This window comes from Hypanus sabinus, chromosome 7 (assembly GCF_030144855.1).
Source record: "Hypanus sabinus isolate sHypSab1 chromosome 7, sHypSab1.hap1, whole genome shotgun sequence".
NCBI lineage: Eukaryota > Metazoa > Chordata > Chondrichthyes > Myliobatiformes > Dasyatidae > Hypanus > Hypanus sabinus.
Genome location: NC_082712.1, coordinates 106,628,946 through 106,650,818, shown reverse-complemented (window position 1 = coordinate 106,650,818; position 21,873 = coordinate 106,628,946). Strand labels below are relative to the sequence as shown.

The 21,873-nt window shown below is 42.9% G+C and overlaps 1 protein-coding gene across 1 annotated transcript in view; it reads right to left on the bottom strand.

The window, feature by feature from the left end:
• Positions 1 to 20,952, bottom strand: part of LOC132397527 (mucin-6-like) — a 48,351-nt gene extending 27,399 nt beyond the window's left edge. Inside the window, exons 1-5 of the mRNA XM_059976358.1 lie at positions 20,853 to 20,952; positions 10,084 to 10,221; positions 7,014 to 7,178; positions 4,469 to 4,563; positions 1,716 to 1,848 (exon numbers count right to left, since the gene is read on the bottom strand). Coding sequence (XP_059832341.1) covers positions 1,716 to 1,848; positions 4,469 to 4,563; positions 7,014 to 7,178; positions 10,084 to 10,221; positions 20,853 to 20,952 — 631 coding nt within the window. The remainder of the gene's footprint in view (positions 1 to 1,715; positions 1,849 to 4,468; positions 4,564 to 7,013; positions 7,179 to 10,083; positions 10,222 to 20,852) is intronic.
• Positions 20,953 to 21,873: the final 921 nt, after the last annotated feature.

Sequence of the window (21,873 nt, the reverse complement as noted above, 5' to 3'; positions counted from 1 at the left end):
GTGATGGTTGTTCCACACACTGGTGTTGCCCACGGTGTGATGGTTGTTCCACACACTGGTGTTGCCCACGGTGTGATGGTTGTTCCACACACTGGTGTTGCCCACGGTGTGATGGTTGTTCCACACACTGGTGTTGCCCACGGTGTGATGGTTGTTCCACACACTGGTGTTGCCCACGGTGTGATGGTTGTTCCACACACTAGTGCCGCCCACAGTGTGATGGTTGTTCCACACACTAGTGCCGCCCACAGTGTGATGGTTGTTCCACACACTGGTGTTGCCCATGGTGTGATGGTTGTTCCACACACTAGTGCCGCCCACAGTGTGATGGTTGTTCCACACACTGGTGTTGCCCATGGTGTGATAGTTGTTCCCTCGAAGTGTTGCCCACAGTGTGATGGTTGTTCCACACACTAGTGCCGCCCACGGTGTGATGGTTGTTCCACACACTGGTGTTGCCCACAGTGTGCTAGTTGTTCCCTCGCAGTATGATGGCTGTTCCTTCTTGCCATGTGCCACTGTCATTTGTACTTTGCATCAAACCTCAAACATTCAGCTACCTACCACCATTCCTTATAAACCGTGTACCGCTGCAATATCTCTCTCTCACCCTGGAGCAGAGACCGATGGAGAAGTGTTGCATACCATGTCCATGCCCATCCTTAGTTTCTGCCCAAACACCTTACCGAAATCCTGACTTGCAATCTCCCTCACCATGACATAGATTCTCTCAACTCCAGCCACATTACGTCATTCATCCCAGCCATGAGGTTAGCTCTGTTCTCTTCAGTCACCAGTTATCTATTTCTGGAGCCAGTAACCAGCATGATGTCTGAATGCTGTTGGCCACCACATTTATTCTGGCCAAAGAAGCATTATGTTTAAGATGGCATTCTTCTTCAATCACCTAGCAAGCAGTCCCACTTGACAAAGAGCATATCAGCTTTAACTGTGGAAGGGCCGGGGGGGGCGCTTTCTACTTCCCACTCCCTGGTAAACCATAAGCAGCCTGCAGCACGTGTCATGAACAGAATTTTCCATTTTCATGTTCCCCACTCCGCAGGTGTTCTTTTTCCCACTCCCACCAGAACACCCAGAGTCTTTACCCCTTTGTATAACTTCCATCTCTGCCCCCTCTCCCTTATTAGCTACATATCTCCCTCCCCCACCTGGTTCCATCTAACCCTCATCACAACCTCTCTGCCAGGGTTTCTTCTCTCTTAGTTCACTTTTGCATCTTCTCTCCTACCTGCTTCCATCTGCCCAATATCCCTCCCTTTTCAGATTCCACCATTATCTGTCTTTACCCCTGTGCCCCTCACCTGGTCCATCTAACTGAAACGCCCATGTTCTTTCCTTATATTCACAATCTATCAGCTCCTGTATCACATGTCCCCTTTATCATTTTAAACTGACCAACTCTGCACTGTGTCCTGATACAAAGCCTTGACCCACTGTCAAACTCTCCACAGATGCTGTTGACCCACTGAATTCCTCCAGCCACTTGTTTTCTGTGCAGCTCTCTAACAACCCATTCCTCGTCCTGGAATACGTGGGCAGCCCAGATCTCCTGAGGCAGATAAATCTTTGAAGGAGCTGTTTTCTGCCAGCCTGATTGCTCAGAACTGTCCCACTGACTGAACGTGCCTTGCCTCAGGACATAAGGATGTAGTCAAACATGGCTTACAGTGTGGTGATTACGACCGAGTACTTACTGCATCCGTCTATAATGTTTCTCCAGCCGACCAGGATGACACCCCTTTTGGCACAGGCAAAAGCGTACGATGCCAAGCTTGCACACATGAAATCCCTTGTTTGTTCATAGTTGCAGGTTTCGTATCTACAGTTCTGAACAGAAAGAAATGAATGGAAAGACAATTACCAGCACCAGTTGAATTAAAAAGCAGAACACTGGAAAAACCCAGTAGGCTGACCAGGTTCTGTGGGGAGACTGGTTCTCTGAGTGTTTCAGATTCCAACTACAGCCTGTTGTCACCAACAGTTTGAAGCTAGATTAGAACCAGTGAATATGAAAGCTCAAATCTCAGCAATGGAATCTGTGGAAAAACCTCCCATTCTTACATTGAGGATTAGCCATCTCAAAACTGCGGAAGCACAGTGGAAACAATTCCTCTCGATCCCAGGGAATTTTTGGAGAGGAAGTGATGTTACATTATTCCTGTTTATTTTCATGCCAGTAAGTGTGCAAGTGGTGAAAATTGGTGGGTAACAACATTTCATGATCAGTACACATGTCATTCAGTAAAATAATGTATGTGGACAAATCTACAGTGTTAGAAGATATATCAAGATAGGAAAAACATCTGATAAGTATGAAGCCAGTCTCTCTGAGATGGCAGCAGCTCTTGAACATTGCTTCAGCAGAAGTCTGTGTGGAGAAATTTACATTGGAGCGGGCAGTGGAGTCAGAGGCAGCAGAGTGGTAGGGCTTCAGCTCAACGGGTTGAGGCGGTAACGGGACGAGGCGAGATAGGTTTAACTGTGCTATTTGTGGAAAGGAGGTAGGCCAGTTTTCTGTGCTCAGTGTCAGATATGCAGGGTCCTGGAATCTCCCAGCTTCCCAGAACCTCACACTGGGACCACGGGAGATGGACAAGTGGGTCATAGTCAGAAGGGGGAAGGGGAAGAGTCAGGTACTAGAGAGTACCCCTTGACAACAAGTACCCCAAGTTTCAGTACTGTTGGGGGGGGACAACCTACCTGGGGGAAGCAACAGAGGCCGTGCCCCTGGCACAGAGTCTGGACCTGTGGCTCAGAAGGGTAGGGAAAGGAAGAGGAAGGGAGTAGTGATAGGGGACTCTATAATCAGGGGTTCAGACAGGCGATTCTGTGGACACAGGAAACTCGGATGGTAGTTTGCCTCCCAGATGCCAGGGTTCGGGATGTTTCTGATTGCGTCCAAGATATCCTGTGGTGGGAGGGAGAATAGCTAGAGGTCGTGGTACAGATTGGTAACAATGCCATAGGCAGGAAAAGGGAAGAGGTCCTGAAAAAAGACCACAGGGAGTTAGGAAAGAAGTTGAGAAGCAGGACCACAATGGTAGCAATCTTGATAAAAAAAAGGTAGTCAGTTTGCTGATGACACAAAGGTTGGAGGTGTTGTGGATAGTGTGGAGGGCTGTCAGAGGTTACAGCAGGACATTGATAGGATACAAAACTGGGCTGAGAAGTGACAGATGTTCAACCCAGGTAAGTGTGAAGTGATTCATTTTGGTAGGTCAAATATGATGGCAGAATGGTATTAATGGTAAGACCCTTGGCAGTGTGGAGGATCAGAGGGATCTTGGGGTCCAAGTCCATGGGAGGCTCAAAGCAGGTTGACTCTGTGTTTAAGAAGGCGTACGGTGTATTGGCCTCCATCAATCATGGAATTGAAGTTAGAAGCCAAGAGGTAATGTTGCAACTATATGAGACCCTGGTGAGACCCCACTTGGAGTACTGTGCTCAGTTCTGGTCACCTCACTACAGGAAGGAGGATGAGAGGTGACCTGATAGAGGTATATAAGATGATGAGAGGCATTGATCATGTGGCTACTCAGAGGCTTTTTCTCAGGGCTGAAATGGTTGCTACAAGAGAACACAGGTTTAAGGTGCTGGGGAGTAGGGACAGAGGAAATGTCAGGGGTAAGTTTTTTACTCAGTGAATGGTGAGTGTGTGGAATGGGCTGCCAGCAATGGTGGTGGAGGCAGATACGATAGGGTCTTTTATGAGACTTTTAGATAGGTACATGGAACTTAGTAAAATAGAGGGCTATAGGTAAGCCTAGTAATTTATAAGGTAGGGACATCTTCGGCACAACTTTGTGGGCTGAAGGGCCTGTATACTGCTGTAGGTTTTCCATGTTTCTGTAAGTTGATCCACCAGGGTAGTGGGGCTGGAGTTCTCACAGTGTCATGCAAATAGGAGTGGACATAGGGATGAGCCCCTCCTCAAACCTGCTTAAAGGAATTTCACAACAGGCCAAGCCAAGTATCAGAAGCTGTCAAATGATGATAGTGCATTCAATGATGAAGACTTAAAAATGCGAAAAAGATTCCTGAAAGTATAAACCAAGTAAATACTGTAGATTGGCTAGTGGGGGAGGGACTGGCAGGGGAGTGATCAGGAAACCACCTGAATATGTGCATTATTTTGCAATGAGCAGTGATTGTTAATCCTGTGTAACACCAACAACAGGAGCTTTGATCTACCACAATACATCAAGATTTTGATTTTGTTTTTGCTGATCAGATTCATTCAAATTTGTAGTCAGCCGCTTTGAGCTTTTATCTTTCCTTTCTTGCATTTCAGGATGCAGATTCCAGTAAGCTTCAGTGTGATTGCAAGAGAAAAGACCAACATTCAGGAGAAAACTGTCAACCCTCTCAATATCTGACAGTTTATGACTGTATTAATGAGCAATCAAGATACTGAATTTGAGGAAGTAACAATAGAGAATTTCTTTACCTTATAAAATTCTGTTGGATCTAAAAACTCATGACATTGTCCAAATATAGAGGTCTCTTCCAACAATACTGAACAATGGATCTCTGCAAAGATTTCTACAAAATGTAAATGAAAAGTTTTTAGTTTAAGCTCCAACAAGTATAAATTTCTTGGGAAATACAGTCCAAATGATTGCCAAAACTTCTGGTACAGTTGATAAAAATCCACTTCACATCTCAGCATCAGTCCCAAGCAAACATCACATGACTTGCCTGTGAGGATCGGGTGACATAGCAGGTTGTGAGATGTGGATATGTCAAGGGAGTGGGCCAGAAGGCAGATAAAGTGGGAGAGGAATGTAAAAGCAAATTATTTTTTGGGACTGTGTGAAAATGATGGATATAGGTAATATATGGATCTTGGTATATAATTTGTCCTCTGGACTGGAGTGTATCAAATGTGTCTTCATTTTTAAAGAAAAGTGAATGAGAAGAACAGGAAGCTCTTAACTTGTTAGCCTCACATCAGAGAAGAACATAAAGAAGGATGTAGTAACAGAACACCTTGAAAGAAAATCATCAGATTGAGCAGCATCCATGTGGATCAATGGAGATGGATAAACTCTCAATCTCCCATCGTGGATCTTGCTCTTTGTCTGTCCACCTGCACTGCAATTCCTTTGATATTGTAACACAACATTCAGCATTCTTTTTTCTACCTCAATGATCTTCCTGGATCTTATTCAACAGAAAAGACTCGAAGAGGGTAGGTGTTGAGAATGTTTCATTTGTGAAAAGTTTCAAACAAGGAGACAGTTACAAAATAAGAGAGGCCAGACATTTAAAACAAAGGTGCATTTTTTGTATCAGAGAGTAGAGAGTCTGAATTCACTGACCCCAATTGTGGAGAAAACCAGATCTTTGGATATATTTAAAACGGCGATAGATAAATAAATGAATAATTGAGGGTCTGATGACGATGGGGGACTTTCACAAAAGAGGAGTTGAGGCCAGCTAAGGTCAGGTGGGGTAGGCTTGAGGGGTTGAGTGGCCTACTCCTGCTCCTGTTTTCTTCTGTTTGATCCAATCCTAAACCATTCATTTGATACCCTCAGTGTTCCCTTGCCTCATAATCATCAAAACTTAGATTTGTATCACAAAGCATTTAAGGCAATCAGAAAACTGGATCATGAAATATCGTTTAGAAAGGTGACAAGGGCTAATATCAAAACTTTACAATATAATTATGAAGATACGTTCAGAGCCCTTTTATAAGACTAGAAATGATTAGGAAAGAGAACTTAACCTTACTATCCCTATTGAGAATTGGGATAAAATTCTTCAATTAGTTAATACATCATATGTATGTGCTAAACATTCATTAATACAGTTTAAAGTTGTGCACAGGGCTCATACATCCAAGGATAAATTGGCTCATTTTTATTCTCATATAAATCCTATTTGTGACAGATGTCTTTCTGAGATAGCGTCTTTAACTCATATGTTCTGGTCGTGTCCGCTTTTGAAAAAATATTGGAAAGATATTTTTGATATTATTTCTGCAGTATTGAACATTGATTTACAACCTCATCCTATTACTGCAATTTTTAGTTTACCAATGATGGACTCACTCCATTTATCCTCTTCCGCTTGTCGAATGATTGCATTTCTTACATTAATGGCTAGAAGATCTATTTTGTTGAATTGGAAAGAAATTAATCCTCCTACTGTATTTCATTGGTTTTCTCAAACTATGTTATGTCTAAATTTAGAAAAAATCAGAAGTGTTGTATTTGATACTTCTATTAAATTTGAAAAGATATGGAGACCATTTATTCAATATTTTCATATGATGTAATATGACCCTGTTCCAAGCCTATTTGTTTTTCCAGTTTTGATTTTATATATGTTGAGAGGATCGGAGTTGACGACACTGATGATTTTGTATTTTTGTGAGATATTATAAACAGCCCTTTTTTTTCCCATTTTTTCTTTTTCTCTTAATTCTTTTTTTGTTTTTTTTAATATATATTATGATATACCTAGGTTTGCCTTGTTTATTTGTATATTGTATCGTCCATGATTTGGGAATACTCATTTATACTGTAATCATTGCTTATGTATTCTTTTATGTTCAGTTGAAATGTGTATGTTTGTAATCCCATTATCTATGTATCAATTTTATTTTGTTGATATTAATAACAATAATAAAAAGATTGAAAAAGAAAGAAAGAAAGGTGACATATTTGAGGGGGGGGACTTCTTCACTCAAAGCCTGTTGTGAATGTGGAATGAGGGGCAGAATCAAGTGGTGGATGTGTGGTCAATTTCAATATTTTAGAGATTTGGATAGGTATATGGATGGGAGGGTTATGAAGGGCTATTGTCTGGGTGCAGGTCAATGGAATAGGCAGTTTAAATGGTTCAACACAGAGAAGGTGGGCTGAGGGGCCTGCTTATGTCTGTAGTGTTCTATGACTATGAATATTTTCAGTTATATTAGCAGAAGACAAAAATCCAAACTGTCTTAAAATGGTTATCATGTAAGGGAATTCAAAGGTACTCACCATTTACTTGACTTAACGAACATGGGTCCAAATCCTCATCATAAACAGGTCCACAATTTGCTGTAACTTTCCAGGAATTCACAAAAAAATGTGGTTTCTGTTCTATGATTTTCATACTGCTTGTAAAATCATCTGTGGAGTCTCCATTGAAATTACCACATAGCCCTATATAAGACATGAAAAATAAATAGCATCAATCAAAATTAAAATTAGGAGCACAAAAATAAACTGTTAACTATATAAATATGCTGTAGAATGCTTAAACTTTTCCTAAAGAGCTTTGCTAGTATCTTGTTAATTCTGAAAATCAGGAACCTGTGTTTTTCTTTATATGAGATGCAAATTTCTGAAGGTAATACTTATCTACATTTATTGTCACAGCTGGGCAATGGACTGGATTGCGCAAAGCTTCAGGGTTAGGGTGTAGACTCAGCAAGCTCCATCAGTGTCATTGCCTTCCCTGCCATTGAGGACATTTTCGAGGAGGGTGCCTCATTGCTGGCATCAATCACTGAGGACCCTCAGCATTCAGGGCACGTCCTCTACTCATTATGGCCAAATAATACCGGAGCCTGAAGACCCACATTCAACAATTCAGGAAATAGTTTCTTGCCCTCCACCCTCAGATTTCTGAATGGTCCATAAACCTATGAACACTGCTTGTGAACAAGGCCTTTGGAGTTATAAAGAAAGCAGAAAAGAACTCAGGAAGCAAATTAGCAGAGGCTGGAGGGGCCATGGAGAGTCCTGAGCAGTGGGATTAAAGAGATCCCAAGGCATCATACACATACATGAGCAGGAAAATAATTAGAGAGGTATGACCACTCAAAGATGGAGGGACCATATGCTTGATGGTGGAAGATGTGGGCAAGCTCCTAAATGAACACAGTGTACTGGCATTCACCAAGGAGCAGGATGTGGAGAGTAGCAAGATTGGTGTGGTGCATAATAATATGATAGTGCACATTGAGATAGAGCATTAGTCCAGTGCCTCTTGAAGAATATTAAGGTGGCCAAGTCCCCAGGTCCTGGTGGGATATAACCAAGTTTATTAAGAGGTATGGGATGAGATTGCTGAGGCCCTGACCTACATCTTTGTAGCCTCAGGTGAGGTCCTGCCAAGACGTTAATGTTATTCTTTTGTTGAAAGGAAATAGAGATAATTCTAGAAACTAGACAAACAAGTCTCACTGCAGTGGTAAGCAAGCTTTTGGAGAGGATTTTTAGGGGCAGGATTTATGAGTATTTGGAAAATCATGGTCTAAATAGGAACAATAAGCATGACTGTGAAGAGCAAGTCATCTCTTACTAACTTGATTGAGTTATTTTAAGGTGGTGATGGAGGTAATTGATGAAGGAAAAGTAGTTGATAATCTCTAGATGAATTTTAGAAAGGTAAGCTCATTCAGAAGGTTTAAGCGCATGGGATCCCACTGACTTGGTTGTTTAGATTCAGAACTGTCTTGCTCATAGAAAACAGACTGATAGTTGATGGGATCTATTCTGCAGGATTGACAGACTGCAGAAATCTTAGGCGCATATACAGTATATAGTTAAGGTGCCCTAGACTTTTGCACGGTACCTTAGTGATTTTATGTATTGCACTCAATTGTAAATATTATGACGTGTGTGTGTGATAATAAACTTGATTCTGATAGGGGTCTCTATTGTGGGCTGAGAGTGGGAAGGAGGCAGGGAGAAGGGAATCATGGTTGGCAAAAAGAAGGGAGTGGGAAGCACCAGAGAGACATTGTATAATGATCACTAAACCAATTGTTAGGAATTAAATAACCTTCCCTGATATCTCAGGGCTGGGTGTGTCTGCACCCGTGCCACCTCCCCCCCCCCACTGCCCCAGCACTCATTCTCTGCCATCTGTCCCATACCCCTCCCATGGCACTCCACCCTCACCATTCTTCACATCCTTCGCTCCCGCCAGATTTAGAAACTCATTTTCTGCTCCACATTGACAGATACAGTACTGGGCAAAAGTCTTAGGCAACCTAGCTACATATATGTGCCCAAGACTATCTGTAGATCAGTTGCAAATATGGGCAGAGAAATGCCAGATTAACTTTAATCTGGGTAAGTGTGAGGTAATCCAGTGTTAAGGGAAAACAGAATTTGTGGCACAACTCTTCACACTGATGTGTGGAAGGGTTTCAGTGTTTAAATTCAAGCTCATAGCTTCCTAAAAGTGGCTGCATGTTGATTGAGCGGTAAAGAAGACATGCTTTCCTTTATGAGTTAAGGCATTGAGTTCAAGCTTTATAAAACTTTGGTTAGGTCACATCTGGAGTACCATATTCAATTCTTGTTGCCCATTATACAAAGGGTATTGAGGCTTTGGAGAGGGTGCAGAAGATGGATACCAGGAAGCTATCTGGATTAGAGGGCATATACTTTGGGAAGAGGTTGGACAAATTTTGGACATTTTCCCTGGAGTGGCAGAGGCCGAGGGAAGATTTGATAGAAATTTATAAGATATGAGAGTCATAGACAGAATAGACATCTAGTATCTTTTTCCCAGGGTTGAAGTTGGGGCCTGTAATGCACTGCCAGGGATTCTAGAGGAAACACATACTCTAGAGGTGTTTAAGAGGCTCTTAGCTTACGTCTGGAGTATGTGTTCAACTCTTGGTACCCATTATTGGAAGGATGTAGAAATTTTGGAGAATATACAGGCAAGGTTTACCAGCATGCTGCCTGGATCAGAAAGGATGTGCTCCAAAGACAGTTTGGACAAACTAGCGATATTTTCCCTGGAGTGGAGAGAATGGAGAGGTACAGATCATGTGCAGGTCTCGTCAGCTTAATTAGTTCAGCTCGACATCATGGACAAGACCCTGTTCCTTTACTGCACTAGATGCTAAAATTATGAATTCAGTAGTAAAAACATTAAAACTACATGAGACCCAGCTGCATCTGTCAAGGTTGAATGCCATCAGTTGCCACTAATCTTATCTGCTGTCCCTAGATTAGATTCTCCAGGCACTCCAGAGTCCAGAGAAGCGGAGTGGAAACAAGACATCTTCAATAACTAAGAAATAACGAGAAATGTTACACTTACCATTTGTGCTTCCCTGGAACATCACTTCAAGCGTAATATACACCTGGAAAACCTCAGTGATCTTAAAAAGCATCTCCAAACCAAAGTCAGTGTTCATCTGAATATAACCGGACGACCGTTTGTAGATTTTGACATTCCCTGAAAGGAATCAAATGATTACATTGTGCCTTTCAGTACAGTTCAAGAAGGACCCGGAATGGATTGCAGAGAACTTTACCCTGCACTTGGCTCTGGTCACGCCCGAAATAATATGCAGTGATATTTATATGTTATTATTAGAGGTGGTGGGGTAGAAAAGGAGAACAAGCTTTATATTTGTAGAAGATGCATAACAAAGTATGCATGGAGGTGGTGTGCAGTCCAACAAATGGGGCAAATGATAGTCTATTTTTCTTGTAATCCCAGGTGCAATGATGTGAGCGGGCGATATTGAAACTCAAGTGTGGAGGAAAGCCAGAATTTGATGTATGGACAGTGACAGGAGTTAGTTCGTAATTCTAAAAGAATATTGATGGTTTGGCCACGCGACACTGTCAGAAGTTATATTCTCCATATATATTCTCCAAGTTATATAACACTGGATCTCTGAGCCTATAAAAATAAACTTCATAAGCTTAAACAGAAAGCACCAGGAAATCGCATTACAAAGAGCAAGTCACTCCATAAAAACACAAGGAAATCTAAATAATTAATAACTCTCAATGAAGCAATTTAGGTGCTCAAAAGCCCTCAGAGCCCAGTGCTCACAATTCTGAAAAGCTCATTACAGAAAGATCGTTTTGGATATTGATAAAGTAGAATACTGCAAATCTGGTTCACTGGCGAGACCAAAAGCCAGGGAGCTATGTGGCCTTGGTTGTGGCACGGACCAGGCCTTTTTGCCACGGGAGTCATCTTGTAGCAACCCATGGGAGGAGATGCCGGAGGCAGTGTGGTGTGGCAGGCAACCATGCAGAGTTGGGAGCTGGCTCTCGCCCATTGATGTTGTGCTCCAGCGTTTGCTTGGTGGAAGACAAGTTGGATTGAATTCATCTGAAGCTACACTAGTATGAGATGAGGAACTGCTGCTTGTTCTTGCAGAAAAGATAGCGCGAGGACAACATCTCATGCACCATCAATCTACAAGCCATGACACTCAAGGACTTGGCCCGTATTCTTTTTACTTTTGACTAATGTTTTTCTGCTATCATAATTATATATGCTACAGTAGATTAGTCTTGTGCTGACTGTGTCTATTGGTTTTGTGTTTTGCACCTTAGCCCCAGAGGCACATTGTTTCATTTGGTTGTATTCATGTGTATGGTTGTTTAACAATTAAACTTGATATATGGACTTGAAGTCCCATTGAATCATTTACAGTATCAAGTTCCTGGGTGTCAAGATCTCTGAGGATCTAACCTGGTCCCAACATATTGATGTAGTCATAAAGCAGGCAAGACAGTGGCTATACTTTTTTTTAAAAAGGAGTTTGAAGAGATTTGGTATATCAACAAATACACTCAAAAACTTCTAAGTTGTACCATGGAGAGCATTCTGACAGGCTGCATTACTGTCTGGTATCAAAGGGCTACTGCACAGGACTGAAAGAAGCTGCAGAAGGTTGTAAATCTAGTCAGCTCCATCTTGGGCACTAGCCTACAAAGTACCCAAGACACCTTTAGGGAGCGGTGTCTCAGAAAGGCAGCATACATTATTAAGGACCTCCAGCACCCAGGACATGCCCTTTTCTCACTGTTACCATCAGGCAGGAGATACAGAAGCCTGAAGGCACACACTCAACGATTCCCCTCTGCCATCCGAATCCTAAATGGACATTGTAGCTTTGGACACTACCTCACTTTTTTAAAAAATATATAGTATTTCTTTTTTTGCACATTTTAAAAATGTATTCAATATACATAATTAATTTACGTATAAGATTTACGTATAAGATTCGTAAACAGAATGGTGGTTTGACAGTTAATCATGATGAGATAAATCTTCAAGATTTTTATACCTCTCTGTATCACTCTGAATTTCATGATTTTATTATTGGGCAATCAATATCCAATATATGAAATGTTCGTTATGGGACTTGAATATAACTTCTAGTCCTCACTGGGTAAATTTGGAAACCAAATCTGTACAAGGGTTTTCATTGGGTTCTATTTTAGGGACTTCACTCACCTTTGCTTTTTCTAAATTGCATAAACAAATTGACTTTCCGATAGTTAAATACACTCTACAAATATGGCTTCAATTTTGGAAATTCTTTGGGTTGAATCAATTTATTTTAGCAATTCCTATTATATCTAATTTCTTTTTTCATCCCTCTATTATGGACCAAGCCTATTTAGCTTAGAAGACTAAAGGTATACTACGATTTTCTGATTTATTTTTGGATAATTGTTTCATGTCTTTTGAACAATTATCTATAAATATAATTTCCCACTTTTTTAGATATTTATAGATTAGGAACTTTTTAAACACTGTACTTCTGTCAGGTTGGGTTGGGTTACAGTAGGACTCAAGTGCAGACTAATGAATGCTCTTTTACCAGGATTTATTAGGGAGCATGAGGGCAACAGTCTTTCAAAAACAGGAGGCAGGCACGAATCCGGAAAGACCGGCGGAGGTCTTACCCGGGAAAGGCAGTCCGGCGAGGGCAGACGATCCAGAGCGCACAGGCAAAAATCACTTTCCAAAACAGGCAAAATCCAGAAACACAGAGTCCGGCAAAATCAGTTGGCAGCAGTCGCAATGGCAGGCTAGAACAACTCAGGTCAGAGCTGGGATGAACTGGCAGAGAATGTCTCTCTCTCTGTCTTGTTTTACGGCGATTGGCATCCAGCTTAATGGTGATTTACACCACCTTCTGCTCCAGAGTGTGCAATAGACTCACATTCTAAATCCACACACACACACACATTATCCTCCCATCTTTGGCCATCCTAGTACCCTATTCCTGTTATCCATCATATCCTATAAAAAACCCCTGTACCCCTTAAGCTAAAAATACCCTATCCTGTGTTCTCTCACCCATGCCCAGCAACCCTTTTAATGTGAATTCCTGCACCCCCAATTCCCTTAGATTAATTCTCATCATCTCTCTGTATCCCATACTTCCTGCAACTCAGAACTACATGTTCTACTGACTCACATTCCTCACAGTCCATCTAGTGTTTCCCTATCAATTTCAATGTTTGATTTAGTGCAGTGCCCCAGCCTTAACCTAGTCCATACAATTTCCTCTCTTCTGTATCTACCTACCCTAGTACCTGCAACACTTTTTTGTATTTGATATAAATGCCTCCCTTTCCCCTCCCTGTCCCATCTTTCTTGCCACATTTGGTTGATTTTTTCCCCCCAGATTACATACTTAACCTCTGCTTTACTGATACTAATGTGCATTTCTATATTTTCTTTCTTTAATGCCCTCTTTGCCAACTCATCCATCCTTTCATTCCCCTTCACCCCTACATGAGCTGGAACTCATAGAAATTTAACCTGACCTCCCTGATTTGCAACTCTTGTGACTGACTGAAGGACTTCATGAAGTACATCTTGCTGGCTGTTTGAGTGAGAAGACCTTAAACTTGCTAGAACTGAAGATGAATCTGAGCATATCAACACTTTTAGTCTAGCTTTCTCCACCCATCGCAACACAACCAACACTGCCATCATCTCCACTGTATACACCGCTAACTTATCAGATGTTCTTCTGCTGATTGCAATTGCTTTTGCTGGTATAGCCACCCCAAACCCTGTCACTCCTGTTTCAGGTTCCTTAGCACCATCTGTATAGACCCGAGTATAATCACTATACTTTTCCATCACATGATAGTTAAATGCACTTACCAAATCACCCTGAGGAGTGCCATTTCCCACTATGTACTGTTTTGATAATTCTGATCCAATCCAAACTCGAATTTTTCTACCAAACAAAAAATCTTTAATCCAATTAAAAACTTCCCCCCAACCCCCATCTTGTGCAGTTTAATTAATAATCCTTCCTTCCACATCATATCATAGGCTTTTTCAATGTCAAAAAACACTGCAACTACTGATTCTTTATTTGCCTGGGCCCTTCTTATTTCAGTCTCTAACCTTATCACTGAGTCAATGGAATTCCTTCCCTTCCTAAAACCACTTTGATGACTTGCCAGCATTCCTCTCTTCTCAAGATCATATGATAACCTTTCAGTTATCATCCTTTCCATTACCCTACATATATTTGATGTTAGTGATATTGGCCTGTAGCTAGTGGGTTTTGATGGATCCTTGCCAGGTTTCCTTATTGGAATTACTACTGCTTCTTTCCATGCACTTGGTAATCTTCCCTCCTCCCACTCTGTTATAAAAATGCAGTAACTTCAAGAGCGCTCCTTCTCCTAGATTTTTTAGCATAACATAGCATATTAGATCTTTCCCTGGGGAGGTTGGTCTCGATCTCTTTATTGCTCTCACCATTTCTGCCAAAATAAATGGATCATCAATTATATCATCTGTTTCTTCCCTCCTGTTTAACACACCTGGGTATTGACTCATTGTTCTTTCCCTTCTTCAGACAAATTTTCTGAACTATGTATATCTTTACAAATGACTTGGTCATGATCTCAGCCTTATCCCTGCTGGAGACTGCTGTTTACTCCTCAGATATCATTACTGGATATTCCCAAACACGTCTATCTCCCCCCATCCTCTTAATCATTCTCCATACCTCTCCCACAGGCGTTGTTCTTCCTATCTTGTTGCAAAAACTCCTCCAACTTGCCCTTTTAGCTTGACGTATAGTTCTTCACACCACTGCCTGTGTCTTCTTATACTGAATCAAATGCTGCATATTTTAACTAGCCTGAATGCTCTATTTTAAAAAAAAACAGCCTGACAACATTCCTCTGTCCACCAAGGCACTATTTTTCTATTCATCCTATTTTTACTCCTGGGTATAGATCTTTCTGCTGCCGTAATAATAGCTGAAGTCACCTGACTGTTCAATTCATCTACATTTAAAAGAAATGTCAATCTTTGTCAATGCTTCTTCACTTCTTCTGGAACTTACCTCAATCTGCTTTTCCAAACACCCACTTTGGGATTCCACCACCTGGTCGTACTTCAACTCTTTCACCCACTGAACATAAAACTGGGTAGTAATCACTGCCTACTGTTGAAGCAGGCCAAATTCCCCAGTTACTGATGCCAGCCAAGATATTAGACACTAATGTAATATCTAATACCGACTCAGTTCCTGTTGTTATGTTTATCCTTGTTCCTCTACCATCATTCATACACACTAAATCCCTTTCTTCCATTAAATCTTCAATTACCATTCCATTTGAATCTGTAATCGGATCCCCCCATATTGTGCTGTGAGCATTGAAATCTGCACACCACACTACTTTATGTCAGTTTTGTCCTTGTATCCTTAATAGGCTGTCCAAATCCAACCTTTTACATGGATTGTAGTAGTTAATTATAACCACTCCCTCCCCTCTCTCCCACACTTCCACCACTATGTATTCCTGATCGTCTCCTTTTTCCAGTACTCTATACGGTATACCTTGCTTGATTAACATAGCACAACCCCTCCTCCCCCTAGATTTCTATCTTTCCTTATCATTATATACCCGTATACAACAAAGTCTAAAGCTGGTTTCAACCAAGTTTCCTGAATACACACTACATCCGGTTTTACAACCATTTCCTTAATAAAGTCCTTAAATTCCTGGCCATTGGCCAGTAAACTCCTTGCATTCCATTGCAAAAGAATCACCATAATGAATATTAACCAACCTATGACACTTCCTGGCTTGACTGATTAGTGAGGTTCTCCCTCACTTCTTCCCATATCAGTTCTACTAACCCTAAATGGTTTACTGCTGCTTTGACCACCAGCTGAACTTAGTCACTTTTTGACTTTGCCTCAGCCGTACTATTAATCACTCCTGCAATGAATGTTACTAGAGCTTTTTTTTCTACATTAATCCTGTCATTTACTCTTTGCTGCATCTCTCACATCTCTATTGCTCCCTGTTCATTAGGAGCATTATTCTGTTCTCTTCACATTCTTACAGCTTCTGCATAAGTGATCTTTCTTTTCACTCTTATTTCTTGAATTTTATTCTCCCGTCTCATAACCTCACACCCACTATATGCCACATTATGAGCTCCTCCACAATTACAGCATTTTGGTTGCACTCCTGTTCTGCATTTTTCCATATTCATGATCACCCCCACATCTAGCACAACAAAAAGATTGATTAAGGGGAAGATAGATTATGAAAGTAAATTGGCAAAAAACATAAAAGCAGATATTAAGAGTTTTTATAGTTACATAAAAAGAAAAAGGGTGGCTAAAGTAAATGTTGGTCCCCTAGAAGATGAGACCAGGAAATTAATGGTAGGGGACATGGAGATGGTGGAAACGCTGAACAAATATTTTGTATCAGTTTTTACAGTAGAGGACACTCAAAATATCCCAACACTAGATAAACAGGGGGCTCTAGGGGGAGAGAAGCTAACTACGATTCAAATCACCAAGGAAATGGTACTTGATAAATTAATGGGACTGAAGGTGGATAAATCCCCTGGACCGGATGGCTTGCATCCTAGGGTCTTAAGGGAAGTGGCGGTTGGGATTGTGGATGCATTAGTGATAATTTTTCAAAACTCGCTGGACTCGGCAATGGTCCTGGCAGATTGGAAAAATGCTAATGTAACTCCTTTATTTAAAAAGGGCAATAGACAGAAGGCTGGGAATTATAGGCCAGTTAGCCTAACATCTGTGGTTGGCAAAATGTTGGAATCGATAATTAAGGAAACAGTAACAGGGCATTTGGATAAACATAGCTTAATAGGACAAAGTCAGCATGGCTTTACAAAAGGGAAGTCATGTTTGACAAATTTGTTGGAGTTCTTTGAGGACATAACATATAGGGTAGATAAAGGGGAACCACTGGATGTGGTGTATTTGGACTTCCAAAAGGCATTTGACAAGGTGCCACACCAAAGATTATTACTTAAAGTAAAAAATCATGGGATTGGGGATAATATTCTGGCATGGGTGGAGGATTGGCTTTCTAACAGAAAACAGAGTTGGGATAAATGGTTTATTCTCAGACTGGCAGTTGGTGACTAGTGGTGTTCCGCAGGGGTCGGTGTTGGGACCCCAACTCTTTACAATCTATATTAATGATTTGGAGAAAGGGACTGAGTGCAACGTATCGAAGTTTGCTGATGACACAAAGATGGGAGGGAGTGTGATGAGTGTGGAGGACATTGAAACCCTGCAGGGGGACATAGATAGACTGAGTGATTGGGCAGACATTAGGCAGATGAAATATAATACTGACAAGTGTGAGGTCTTGCACTTTGGCAGGAAAAATAATAGAGCAAGTTATTATCTAAATGGAGTGAAACTGGAAAGTGCTTCTGTGCAAAGGGATCTGGGGGTCCTGGTGCAGGAAACACAAAAAGTTAGTATGCAAGTGCAGCAGGTGGTCAAGAAGGACAATGGAATGCTGGCTTTTATTGCTAGGGGAATGGAGTATAAGAACAGGGAGGTCTTACTGCAGTTGTACCGGGTATTGGTGAGACCACACCTGCAGTACTGCGTGCAGTTCTGGTGTCCATATTTAAGAAAGGACATACTGGCTCTCGAGGCAGTGCAGAGAAGGTTCACTAGGTTAATTCCGGGGATGGGTGGGTTGATGTATGATGAGAGGTTGAGTTGATTGGGACTCTACTCATTGGAGTTCCGAAGAATGAGAGGCGATCTTATTGAAACATATAAGATTGTGAAGGGGCTTGATCGGGTGGATGTGGGGAGAATGTTCCCAATGATGGGTGAAACTAGGACTAGGGGGTATAATCTTAAAATAAGGGGATGCCGTTCCAGGACTGAGATGAGGAGAAATTTCTTCACTCAGAGGGTGGTGGGGCTGTGGAATTTGCTGCCCCAGAGAGCTGTGGAAGCTACCTACACTCAATAAATTCAAAACGGAGATAGACATTTTCCTGGATAAAAATGGCATTAGGGGATACAGTGAGCAAGCAGGTAAGTGGACATGAGGTTAGGTTTAGATCAACCATGTGATCTCCTGGGCCAGTTTTCGATAGCCTGGATGGGTCAGAGAGGAATTTTCCAGATTTTTTTCTCCTCAATTGGGAAATCATTTTTTTTTCCCCCCCGGGTGATCACATGGGTTTGGGCGGGATGAATAATAAAATAAAATGGGCGGCATGGTGCCCTGTTGGTTGGCACTGTTACCTTGTGGGATTCGGTGATAACTAGAGTTAAAATTGGATCAGCCATGATCTTGTTGAATGGCGGAGCAGGCTTGAAGGGCCGATTGGCCTACTCCTGCTCCTATCTCTTATGTTCTTATGTTCCTCTGCCTTTTACAGTTTTTAAGCTATGTGTCCAAACCTTTGACAATTATAGCACCTCAATGGCTTTGGCACATATACCCTTACTGGGTAACTCATGAAACCCAGGAACACTTCCCTTGGCACTCCTTCTTCAAATTCAATCAATACTGATTCACTTTCCTTTTTCATTCCCTCCTTTGTTGTTTTCAGTCTTAGAACATTAATTACTTTCCCCCCTTTGAGATTTCTCTTTAACTCCTCCATGTTTATACTCATTGGTACAGCCGTGATCACTCCTTTACAACCACCGTTTCATGCTCCCGCCCTCCCTGTATATTCCACCTTGCATTTTCCTATCTCTTTTAGCTTAAGTGCTTTCTCAAGTTGTTCCTCATTCGCACATCTTGCCAATAGATTGCCATCATTAAGGACTTTTGCAAATACTATTTCCCCTATCTTATTTGCCAGAGTTGTTGTTAGCACAAACGGGTTAATTTTCTTCATGTGTCCTTGCGCCTTCTCATTAAACCTAATTATGACAACACCTCTCTGAACTTGTTCATCTTCCTCACTTTCAGAACTCTCTCCACTGTCATTTCTTATTCTTTTATTCCCTTTGTCTCGGTTTTCATTCATCCACCCCCTCACTATCTCCTCATTCCCTTTATTTCTCCCTTCACAATAATCAATTTCTCCCCAGCTGCCTACCTCTGATCCCAAATCCCTATCCCGCTCCTTCTCCACTCTTTCCCTCAGCCCCTCCTCTCACCTTGTCTGCCATTACCAGACCCAAGCAACCCCCTCCCAGCAATTCCGGCTCCTTCTCCACTCTCTTTCCCTCAGCCCCTCCTCTCACCTTGTCTGCCATTACCAGACCTGGACAATCCCCTCCCAGCAATTCACGCTCCTTCCCCACTCTCTTTCCCTCAACAAGTTCCAAACCATATTCACGCATGCACTGCCTTTCACTCGACCATCTTCCCACCAGCCGAATCCACTCTTACCCCAGTCTGACAGAGAATGAGAGTCAAGGCAGGGTTTAAATGGACCGGGTAATGAGTGAAAACAGAAACAGTTGGGTGCTAGTGAGGAGATAAGTGGGTAATTGGTGAAAGTCCAATAAGGAAAGGGGCTGGGTCAAAACCCACATGGCCAGGTGAAAGAAGGCAGAAATTAAGGGCTGTCGTGGTCCAGAGCTATCAGCAGAGGCCCTTCGACCCAGTGTTCAGGCTGGATCCTTAACAGTAACCCCCCCCCTCCCCCCACGGGTGTCTCCAGCCACCCTTCTTGCCAGAATGGGATGGTTCCTATGAAAGTCCCCAATTAGACAGGGATCCAGGATATCTCGAGCGGGAACCCAACACCTTTCTTCAGGGCCATAGCCCTCCCAATCCATGAGGTATTGCAGTCCATGACCCCTGTGTCAAACGTCCAGTAATCAGCGCACAGTAAAGGTCTCTGAGCCATCAATGAGATGGGGAGGGGGAGGGGGCTTTGGGGCAGGACAGAGGGGGCTGCAGACGAAGGGCTTAATCCTTGAAACATGGAATGTAGGATGGACCCTGTGAAGGGTAGGGGGTAGTGTTAGGCGCACCGCCGAAGGGCTGATCACCTTGGTGATGGGGAAAGGTCCAATGTAGCGTGGCGCCAGCTTGTGGGAGTCCACCTTTAAGGGAATATCCCGCGAAGATAACCACACCATCTGACCCTGGCGGTTACAGGGGACCTCGATGCAGTGACGGTCTGCTTGCTGCTTCATTCTGGCTGTCGATTGAAGCAGCGCCTCTCGGGCTCACCTCCAGATCCGCGAACACCTCTGGACAAACGCTTCGGCTGAGGGAAGGCCCATTTCCTCCTCCTGAGGTGCAAATAAGGTGGGGCTGATAGCCAAGACAGCACTGGAATGGTGATAAGCCTGATGAAGCAGAAGGCAAGGAATTGATGGCGTACTCGACCCAGGGAAGTTGCTGACTCCAAGAGAAAGACTCCCGAGACGTCACACAACGGAGCATCACCTCCATCTGCTGATTAGCCCGCTTGGTCTGGCCATTACTCTGTGGATGAAACCCAGATGAGAGGTTAACCCTGATCCCGAGTAGTTTGCAAAAGGCCCTCCAAAAGTGGGAGGTAAACTGCAAACGTCTGTCAGACACCACTTCAACGGTAAGACCGTGAATACGGAAAACATGCTGAATCACCAGGTCAGCAGTCTCCTTGGCCGAGGGCAGCCTGGGAAGGGGCACTAAGTGGACTGACTTGGAAAAACGATCCACTATGGTAAGAACGGTAGTGTTACTGTTGGATGGAGGGAGTCCAGTGACAAAGTCCAGTGCAATGTGTGACCAGGGCCTTCTAGGAACAGGTAAGGGTTGCAGGAGACCAGTAGGTGGTTGGCTGGAGGTCTTGTTCTGTGCACAGACTGGGCAGGCAGAAATGAAGCTCTCGACATCCTTCCTCAGGGATGGCCACCAAAATATTTGTCTGATGAAAGCCGTCGTGCATCTGATGCCAGGGTGACATGCCGGTCTGGAGGTGCGTCCCCACTGGAAAACCTGGGAGCGGACAGACTGGGGGACATACAATAGGTTAGCGGGATAAGCACCAGGAACCGACTCACCCTGTTGGGCCACAGATTCAATCTCCCACTGTGCTGCGGTGACCAGGCATTGCTTGGGGAAAACGGTCGTAACCTCGGTCGGTTGTTGGAAACTGCCTGGAAAGTGTGTCAGGCTTGCCGTTCTTAGAGCCAGAACAGTAGGTCAGGGTAAATCTAAAACGGGCAAAAAACAGGGACCACCGAGCCTGGTGGGAATTGAGGCGTTTGGCTGAACGGATATATTCCCGGTTCTTGTAATCCGTCCAGACTAGAAAAGGGGTAGTCGTTCCCTCAAGCCAATGCCGCCATTCCTCAAGAGCAAGTTTAACAGCCAACAACTCTCGATCGTCGATTTCATAGTTGCGTTCTGCGGGCGAAAGTTTTTGAGAAAAAAAAGCGCACGGGTGTAGCTTGTCGTCCTCTGCTGAACGCTGTGACAGTATAGCCCCTACTCCTACATCAGAGGCATCAGTCTCTACAATAAACTGCCTAGTAGGATCGGCCTGAAGGAGAATAGGTGCCCTGGTGAAACGAGTTTTTAGATCAGAAAAGTCTTTCTCAGCCGCTGGATTCCAGGATGCTGAATCGGCGATAGAAGTTGGCAAACTCAAGAAAGCGTTGGACACCCCGTCGAGAGGCGGGTTGTGGCCACTCCTCTACCGCCTTGATCTTCTGAGGATCCATCCAGCGCTGATCACATATCCCAGAAACGAAGTTGAACTCCGGTGAAATTCACATTTCTCCGCCTTCACAAATAACTGGTTCTCCAGGAGTCGTTGGAGTACCCGGCGGACGTGCTGGATGTGTTCGGAGGGACCTAGAAAATATCAGGATGTCATCCAGGT